General features: G+C 42.4%; 1 protein-coding gene and 1 long non-coding RNA gene across 2 annotated transcripts; one reads left to right on the plus strand and one right to left on the minus strand.

The window, feature by feature from the left end:
- Positions 1-575: 575 nt before the first annotated feature.
- Positions 576-1587, minus strand: LOC110613246. Its single transcript, XR_002487578.2, has 2 exons — positions 1325-1587; positions 576-1146 (listed from the first exon to the last, which is right to left on the minus strand). It is a non-coding gene; the product is annotated as an uncharacterized LOC110613246 (long non-coding RNA).
- A 2520-nt stretch (positions 1588-4107) lies between these two features.
- Positions 4108-5610, plus strand: LOC122723551. The gene is made up of 3 exons (XM_043956062.1): positions 4108-4329; positions 4471-4655; positions 4773-5610. Exons 1-3 carry the CDS (start codon positions 4108-4110, stop codon positions 5608-5610), a joined length of 1245 nt encoding a protein of 414 aa, XP_043811997.1.
- Positions 5611-10313: the final 4703 nt, after the last annotated feature.

A 10313-nucleotide genomic window follows, 5' to 3' on the forward strand; every position in this document is an offset into this window, starting at 1 on the left:
TCCTTTTACTAATAATTTAATTAATTATATATTTTATTAATAATATAAAATTTTAAGGATCATATTAAAATTTATTATTTATTTTTACAAATTCAGTTTAATGAATAAATTGAAAAAATTTAATTATATCATCTAAATTTTAAAATTTAAAATTTAAAATATATATAAATCATCATATATATTTAATTTTTTTGTCTAATATCTCTTTAAAATATGATATTTATTTAGATGTTTTATTAAATATTAATAAATATTTTCATAAGTTTTTTAAAAATAAAATAAAATTAAAAAAAAATTATAATAATTAATTTATATGTGAGTAAATAATAATTTTAAAATAATTAAAAATAAAAAATAGATAAAATTTATAAAAAATATATATTTTATAAAAAAAGAAAAATAAGAAGTCCAACTCAAATCGTTTGGCTTGAATAAATGCAGATATGGATATTGTTTGACTTGAATAAATGCAGATATGGATATTGAAAAGATTTCGGTGCGAATAATATTCGGTTTAAATTAAAAAAATTAATTAAATTGAATTAAATAAATCGAATTAATTAGTGATATATATATATAATCAGTGAATAATATGCGATTAAATATTAAAAAAGTTTAAGCCTGACAAAAATAAGACAGGACCCAAATAGATAAAACAAATCCAAACTATAAGCCCAACCAATAAAAAAAGAAAGCCCAGCCCAACAAAGAATGCAAATCCTCCCTCTAGAAACCTTAGCAACTAAAGGAGTCGGATCGATCCGGAAGACTGAATTATTGCACCCCACCCAACATCAATCGCATCAGCCCGAAGCCATCTGAACAAACCAAAGAAGACGCTGGCGAAAAAGGAGCTTAGAGGAAACTAGATCTGTGATGCAAGATCACAAGTTTTCTCGATAAGAAGCATCTTCTCAAGAATTAAGTACTGGAGAAGAGATTAGCACAAAAGCAGCACATGCAAAGCCAGGAATGGATCTGAGCTAGAGAGAAACGACGGGCGGCGTACAAAGCTCTTTGACTTCAATGGCATTGAGCTTGCGAATGAATATCGACACCCCTAGCGTCTTCAAAAAATACATGCCACAGAAATCCGTGAATCTTTAGCTTGGCCACAAACGACAGCAAGAATGCCGAATGTCTTACCTGTAAAATAAACCCACAAGCACACAACCAACAATTCAAGGCAAAAGCAACGAGAAAATGAGAAGGGGACAGATCTAGAAGAGACCCTTGCAAGAACAACACCGATTTGTCAATAAAAACCATAAAATTTTTATTTATTTACAGCCCCTCCTGAAGGTGGGGAGAGAAACCCACCTACCGAATAAGGGAAGAGGTCGTCTCCTGCTCAATCAGTGCAGGAATACAACCGAACGAGATTAGAGGATGCCAACAATGAGCTGCGGAGAAAGGAAAAACTTTTGGGAGCTTTCTTCTTGGCCCTATTATTTTAATATTCAAGTATAATTCCAATTAGCAGGAGCTTCATATGGAATGGAAAATTACTCTACTCTCCACATGCTTGTTCTTCTTAGTCACACTGTCAATTTTGGACCACTTTCAAACCTCTATTTGTTTTTTTTTTTTTTTTTAAATCCTTCTATTTAATTATATATTTACTGTTTATAGTTTCATGAAAATTTGTATAGAGTATTATTAAGGTTTTGATGGTTTTGCGGAAAATAATTTTATTAATATTTTACAAAAAATATATTTTAAAAAATAATTTATTTTGTATTGATAATTTGATTGCAATATTTTAAATGTATCTAATTGATAGTAGATTCAAGATATATAAATGTGAGTACGAGCAATATTCGATTTAAATTGAAAAATTTGATCGAATTGAATCAATTCAGAAATTTGGTTTAGTTTTTTATTTTTTTTATTTGAGTTTTATTTTTAAAAATTTAAATTATTTTTATTTGATTCAATTTTAATAAAAAACAATTGATAAAATCGAATCAAATCGAGCCAATATTATTTTTGATAATATAAAGAAATTATATCATAACCAAAATTAAAACACTTAAATTAAATTTCAAAATACTAAAATAAGGTATAAAAATAAAAAGTTTATTGAAAAGTCTAACCGATGAAATCAAATCGAATTGAATAAAATTATAATGATGCAATTCAAATTGATTTTTATTCTAAATAGGGTCGGTTTGATTCACAATCATATATTTTGAATCCATATAAAGTAAATCCAAATAAATTGTTTCTTTTACATGTATGCATAGAAAATGAAACCAACAAGTTAAAGCAAACAAAATCTTTGAAGTAGATTCTCAAAATTGGAATAAGATTAGTATTTCTTTATTTGGCTTTCAACTTCAATAATCCATACCCCCATTTGTTTAATACACAAAATTAGGACATCTCTCCTTTTCTCTACAATCATTTTCAAAGCTGTACATGGAATGGGGACCAATACTTTTGTTTTTGCTTTCATTCTAAGGATCTTTTAAGATTTTATCCTATGTGCTCTTACTAATATATATTCATACTTCAATCATCTAAATTAATTTCTGCTATTTTTTTTTTCTTAAAAAAATTACAGAATGTTTTGTTCACCATAATTTATGTATGTAAGTAATTAGTAATCACATCATTAAGAGAAATGCTATAACAGTTATGTAACTGTTTAATACTCTTTATTTAATGTGAGTGGAATAAAATTATGTTGTAATTGATCAATTTATAATAAAGATAATATGAGGTGGTTGGCTTCTACTGTAGCCACTCCGACACTCAAACCAGTAAACTGAAGAGAAAGGCGAGTGTAATGTAATGTTTTGAACTCAATAGTAGTTATGGAAGAATTTGTGTACCTTGATCTTAGTGATTATTAGCTTTTATACTGTAACAAGAAGGAATTAATTGTCGCATCTCTTCAAAATTTGACTAGTACTGGCCAGTGGATATTGAATCCTGTGATTATAGGTGCAATGGAGATTTATTGGATTATATTCTCTAACGGTAACTTCCTATAAAGTTTTGCCCTGTAGTTGAGAAGGCGAATCTTGATGAAAAGTTTAGACTTATAATGTTCGAGTCTTCTTTTCCGTCCGTGGGACCGAGTATCATCTGATCAGACCCTTACTACGTGATGACCCCTGAGTTCACCTCATCCCCGTCTAGGGCCAGACCCATGAAAATAGCCCACTGCCCAGAGATTCTCAAGCCATTCACGCCAATTGGGTTCAACCCACTAAGCCTCATGACCAGGTTCATCCGGCTCCCCTCATCAGGCCGGACACGCCACCTCTACTCCTTAGGCCGATTCCATTTAGGCCCTACTCTACTCTCACTCTCCGGCCCAGCCCAAAACCCGAAAAGGATCCGTCCACTCATCTTGTAGACCCGCCTACCCGATCCTGGAGAGGATCAGAGGCCGTTATGCATGGGGCAGAGATCTGATTCCTTCGTACGTCCGTATCAGCGTGGCAGGGACAGGTGGTCTACTAATATTCGTTCTATCGGCACGTCACTAGCGGACAAAAGGAAACCTATAAAAGGAGAAATGCTCTCTTCTAGGTTTAAGCTTTTTCTAAGTTTACAGAGCCCATTGTAAAAATCTATTTCTCTGGATCTCAGATCATCAATTGGCGCCGTCTGTGGGAAACGAAGGAGATCTTTTCATCACCGGAGTTCCACTCTTAACAACACCCACTGAGATCCACGATGGCTAATCACAACGAAAATAACCTCAACACCCCAAATGACCTAAGCTCTGCCTAAGAAGGGCAGCAGTTCTCCTTTTCTAGCCCTACAACATTAAACAACCAAACACCCATTCCTCTCAATCCTTCGCCAATTTTAGCAGGGAATGCCCCCACCGCTACCTTATACAACCAGGACCTTCAAACCATGGCCCTCCAACTACAGAATACCGCCCACTGGTTGGGGCAGATAATGCAACAAAGGGGCCTCAGCACCCCCATAAATACACTCCCAGTGGTAGAAGAACCCCAAACCAATGAGCCCCGACCTACCCCTGATCGCCTTCAAACTAGCAGCCGTGACACTGGGGAAAGAGAGAGAAGAGCAGGCGAAGAGGAAGAGCCGGAGGATCGAGCCCACGGAAGAAGGGCGAGGGAGATGATAGAAAATGAAGAGGCTGACAACTATTCCGCCGAGATAACCAGGTGGACCAGGAGTGAAGCAGAGGAAGAGGAGTATCGCCTGGAGAAAAAACCTAGGCCGGAAAATGAAGATGTGGACCAAAAACTGCAGAAGTTAAGAGAGCAGCTTTTGGTCGAGCTGGGAAAGAAAGATCAAAGCCAAACCTTCCTGCCCACTACTTCGCCTTTCTCGAAGTGGGTGTAGCAGGAAACTGTCCCTAAGAAGTTTATGATGCCGTCCATGGCAGCCTATGACGGAACTGGTAACCCAAGGGAGCATGTCATGAATTACAAGACCTTCATGGAATTACAAACTTTATCGGATGCCTTGATATGCAAGGTATTCCCAACGACACTTTCAGGGCCAGCGCGAGCGTGGTTCAACAGCCTAGAGACTGGAAGCATTGGGAGTTTTGGAGATCTAGCCACTCGTTTCATTAGCCGGTTCATCGTCGGGGTGCCAGCGGATAGGAAGACGAGTTATCTGGAAACAGTAAAGCAAAGACGGGAGGAATCGCTTAGAGAGTACGTAGCTCGTTTCAATACAGAAGCCCTGCAGATTCCCGAGCTCGATGAAGGAAGGGCGGTGGAGGCCATGCAGAAAGGAACGACCTCCGCTGAGTTTTTCGGTTCTTTAAGCAGGAAGCCTCCGACCACACTGGCCGAGCTAATGAAGAGGGCTGAGAAGTATATAAGACAGGATGACGCTCTGGTGACAAGCCGATTTGCCAAGGGAACGGTAGGCAAGGAGAAAGTCTCAGAGGAAAGGAGGCCGGAGAAACATGAAAAGAAACATGGCAAAAAATCCGAGCCTTACAGACAGCCTTGGGAGCGAAGGGACCAAAGACCTTTTTCCCTTCGGTCCTCAGAACAAAGGCCACTTCCTTCATGGGTTCCAGAGAAGCCGACCCCACTTAACGCCTCTATAGCCGAAGTGCTCGTAGCCGTCCAGGACAAAGAATTCTTGCAATGGCCCAAGCCCCTGAAAGCGGAAGCCGACCAGCGAAATCCGGACAAATATTGTCAGTTCCACTGCACTCATGGTCATGACACCAACAACTGTTTCCAGTTGATTGCAGAAATTGAGAGGTTGATCAAGAGAGGGCACCTAAAGAACTTTGTAAAGAAATCGGAAGGACAGAGACCTCAACCCAATCCGACAGCTCAAACGCCGAGAAGAACAGGAGCTAACACTGTGAATGATGGGTCCAGTGGAACTATCAACATGATCGTAGGAGGCACGGGAGGTCGGATGAGCCGAAGGGGGAAAAAGAGAAGTAGAGAAGGAGAAACTAGCAGTGCCGAGGTCATGCAAATCGTTGAACACTCTTCAACAGCCATCACTTTCTCCTCGGAGGATGCTCAGGGTGTTCAGATGCCTCATGATGACGCCCTTGTCATTGAAGCTGTTATTCACAATTATCGGGTAAAGAAAATCTTGGTGGATGACGGAAGCAAGGTAAACCTGTTGCCTTATTGAGTTTTCCAGCAGATGGGCATTCTGGAAGAGCAACTGGTTCGGGATCAAGCCCCGATTAAAGGAATTGGAGGAGCACCAATAACAGTGGAAGGGAAAGTAAAGCTAGCCCTTACTTTGGGAGAGGCCCCGAGGGCTCGCACCCATTATGCGGTGTTCTTGGTGGCTAAACTCCCTCTGAGCTACAATGCGATTCTGGGACGACCTGTGCTGTTCGATTTTGAAGCTGTCACCAGTATCAGATACTTGACAATGAAATTCCCCACAGAAGCAGGGGTGGCAACAGTTCGGGGAAGTCAAGAGGAAGCAAGGGCAGTGTACCTGGCTACCGTAGCAGAGCCGAGCTTAACAGAAGAAAAGATGGATTCAGAAGTACTGGAGGTCCGAGATGAGAAGACAGAAGCCAGAACAGAGCCGGTGGGGGAACTAGAGACCTTCTCCTTATCAGAAACGGAAATAGACAAAACCTTCAGTCTCAACGCCGGCCTCACCAAGGAGCAAAAAGCCGAGGTGATGTCCTTGATTCGAGGTCATGCATCAAGCTTCGCCTGGAAGCCTTCGGACATGCCCGGAATTGACCCCGGGGTGATGACCCATAGACTGAACGTCCTCCCTAAAGCCAGACCAGTAAAGTAGAAAAAGAGGGTAGTAGGAAGGGAAAAGCAGCAGGCCACCAAGGAGGAAGTACAGAAGCTAGAGGAGGCAGGCTTTATTAGAGAAGTTATGTACCCACAGTGGTTAGCCAATCCTGTATTAGTCAAAAAAGCCAATGGCAAATATAGGATGTGCATAGACTTTACTGATCTGAATAAGGCCTGCCCTAAAGATTGTTATCCCCTCCCTGATATTAATAAAATGGTCGACTCTACGGCCGATTTTGATTACATGTCGTCTTTGGATGCAATGTCTGGTTATCATCAAATTCCAATGTATAGTTCGGATGAAGAAAAAACCTCGTTCATAACGGAAGATGGGACTTATTGTTATAAAGCCATGCCTTTCGGATTGAAAAACGCCGGGGCAACTTACCAAAGACTGATGAACAAAATCTTCAAAGAACAGATCGGCAGGAACGTAGAAGTTTATGTAGACGATATGGTGGTCAAGAGCCTAACTTTCCAACAGCACGTGGCAGATCTGAAGGAGGTGTTTGGAGTATTAGATCAGTACAGAATGAAGTTGAATCCGGCAAAGTGCGCCTTTTTCATCAGAGGAGGAAAATTCCTGGGATACATGGTAAGTGGGAAAGGCATCGAGCCCAACCCGGAAAAAGTAGAAGCTATACTGAATATGGCAGAACCAACCTGTGTAAGGGACGTCCAGAAACTGACCGGGAGAGTAGTGGCACTCAATCGATTCATGTCACGGTCGGCAGAAAAGTGTCTACCGTTCTTCAGAAAGTTAAGGAAAGTGCCAAACTTCAAATGGACAGAAGATTATCATGAAGCCTTCAAAGAACTCAAAAGTTATCTCAGCTCGCCTCGTGTGCTTAGTAGTCCTATAGAAGGTGAAGAACTTCTGATATACCTGGCAGCCTCCGAGCAGGCAGTTAGCGCCGTACTGGTAAAGGTGGAAGAAGGAGAGCAGAAGCATGTGTTCTATGTCAGCAAGGTGCTCAAAGATGCCGAGGTCAGATATCTGAATATTGAAAAGATAGCGTATGCTCTACTGCTGGCAGTCCGGAAGTTTAGGGTTTACCTGGAAAGCCACCAAGGAGTTGTCATGACAGATCAACCCCTGAAGAAGATCTTATATAGACCGGAGACTTCAGGTCGGATGTTAGCTTGGTCTGTGGAGATCGGTCCTTATTGCCTAGAGTATCGACCTCGGACAGCTATAAAATCTCAGGCCCTCGCTGACTTCATAGCGGAGTGCACATTCGATGAGAAACAAGGAGAATCATCCTCAGAAGCGTCGAGGAAAGAAAGAAAGGAAGAACTCTACCAGAACTTCAATTGGAAGTTATACGTAGACGGGGCTTCAGGCGCTGGAGGCAACGGTGCAGGAATCATGCTCAAGGGGCCTAGAGACTTTAAGGTTTGCTACGCCCTGCGCTTAGAATTCCAGGCTTCCAATAATGCGGCGGAGTATGAAGCCCTAATAAACGGAATGATGGTGGCAATGGAGGTAGGGGCAACCGACCTCGAAGTAAATAGCGACTCACAACTGGTGATTAATCAGGTTACTGGGGCGTATCAGGCTAGGGATCCAACCATGCAGAGTTATCTGGCAAAAGTAAAAGCAATAGAGGCCGAGTTCATAGATCAGGGAGTTACCATCAAATTCCAAAGAATACCACGAGAAGAGAACGAGGAAGCCGACCTGCTCAGCCGATTGTCCAAAGAAGAGCTAGAACAGCTCCCTGATGAAGTATACATACAACACGTTCTCATGCCTACTTTTAGTAAAACTAACACGGTGTTGCAGGTGGAACAAAGCCCAACTTGGATGACCCCATACCTAGAGTACCTGGAGAAGGGAAAACTCCCTGAGGATAAAGAGGAAGCCAAGAAGATAGCAGCTCATGCTGCCAATTACCAAGCAGTAAGAGGGACCTTGTACAGAAAAGGCAAGTCCAGTCCATGGCTCCGGTGTGTGAGCCCGGAGGAGGCTATAAGGGTGATGGAAGAGATACACAGGGGAGTATGTGGAGCTCACGAAGGGGCAGAGACGTTAGCCCATAAAATATTCAGGCAAGGATACTACTGGCCCACCGTTAAAAGGAAAGCAGAAGAGTTCATCCGAAGGTGTGACGTATGCCAAAGATTCGCTAACACCATCAAGGTTCCAGCCACTCCACAAGCCAGCATATCCAGCCCATGGCCGTTTTCACAATGGGGAATAGACATCCTGGGACCTTTCCCCAAGACCACGGGGCAGAAAAAGTTCGTAGTAGTGGCTGTAGAATACTTCTCAAAATGGCCAGAGGCAGAAGCAATAGCCACAATCACAGCTCGCAAGATGATAGACTTTGTATGGGGAAACATCATCTGCAGATTTGGTATACCAAGAGTGCTTATCTCAGACAACGGCAGACAGTTCGACTGTAATACCTTCAAAGTATTTACAGCAAACATGGGCATATGGCAAAAATTCTCTTCCATGGCCCATCCCCAGACTAATGGCCAAACAGAGGTTACTAACAGGGCTATCCTCCAGGGATTAAAGAAGCGGCTGGATGGAGCAAAAGTGAACTGGGCGGAAGAGCTCAACAGTATCCTGTGGGAACTTCGGACTACCCCCAGAACGTCCACTAAAGAAACACTTTTTGCACTTGCCTACAGCACAGAGGCTATAGTCCCAGTGGAGTTGCAGATCCCCACTCATCGAGTCCAATTCGTCAGTGAGAACACTAATGATGATAAGTTAAGGAGCAACCTGGATGCTCTCGAAGAAATTAGAGAAGAGGCTCAAATTCGAACTGCCGCTTATCAGCAGCGGGCAGCACGATATTACAACCAAAAGGTCAGAGAAAGAAACTTGAAAGTAGGAGACCTAGCCTTGAGAAACCTGGAGGCTACAGGAAAAAGAGCGGCGGTAGGCAAGTTAGCACCGACCTGGGAAGGCCCATTCCGGGTAACAAAAGTAGTCAAACCAGGAGTATATCGAATTGAAGATATGAAGGGAAACCCCGAGCCCCATGCTTGGAATATCCAACACTTGAAGAGGTATTTCCCTTGAAACATTTGTAAAGAAAAATGTTATTATACTTTGAAAAACACAACTGAATAAAATGACGACATTCTTTATACGATAATGTCATTTCTATTATGAATGTCACTTTTCAAAAAGAAAAACAGCATATGAAAACCCTGTAGCAGAGAAACCTCGGGGGAAGAAGACCGGGATCCCCTAGAACTCCCGAGAAAACAAAGAAGACCGGGATCCCTAAGAACTCCCGGAAAAACAAAGCAAAAACGGCCGGTGAGGATCTTAAAAGACCTCCCGGAGCATGGAGACCGGGATCCCCTAGAACTCCCGGGAAAACAAAGAAGACCGGGATCCCCTAGAACTCCCGGGAAAACAAAACAAAAACGGCCGGTGAGGATCTTAAAAGACCTCCCGGAGCATGAAGACCGGGATCCCCTAGAACTCCCGGGAAAACAAAGAAGACCGGGATCCCTAAGAACTCCCGGGAAAACAAAACAAAAACGGCCGGTGAGGATCTTAAAAGACCTCCCGGAGCATGAAGACCGGGATCCCCTAGAACTCCCGGGAAAACAAAGAAGACCGGGATCCCTAAGAACTCCCGGGAAAACAAAGCAAAAACGGCCAGTGAGGATCTTAAAAGACCTCCCGGAGCATGGAGACCGGGATCCCCTAGAACTCCCGGGAAAACAAAGAAGACCGGGATCCCTAAGAACTCCCGGGAAAACAAAACAAAAACGGCCGGTGAGGATCTTAAAAGACCTCCCGGAGCATGGAGACTGGGATCCCCTAGAACTCCCGGGAAAACAAAGAAGACCGGGATCCCTAAGAACTCCCGGGAAAACAAAACAAAAACGGCCGGTGAGGATCTTAAAAGACCTCCCGGAGTACGAAGACCGGGATCCCCTAGAACTCCCGGGAAAACAAAGAAGACCGGGATCCCTAAGAACTCCCGGGAAAACAAAGCAAAAACGGCCGATGAGGATCTTAAAAGACCTCCCGGAGCATGAAGACCGGGATCCCCTAGAACTCCCGGGAAAACAAAGAAGACCGGGATC

The sequence above is a fragment of the Manihot esculenta genome, chromosome 4 (genome assembly GCF_001659605.2).
Source record: "Manihot esculenta cultivar AM560-2 chromosome 4, M.esculenta_v8, whole genome shotgun sequence".
NCBI classification, from domain to species: Eukaryota; Viridiplantae; Streptophyta; class Magnoliopsida; order Malpighiales; family Euphorbiaceae; genus Manihot; species Manihot esculenta.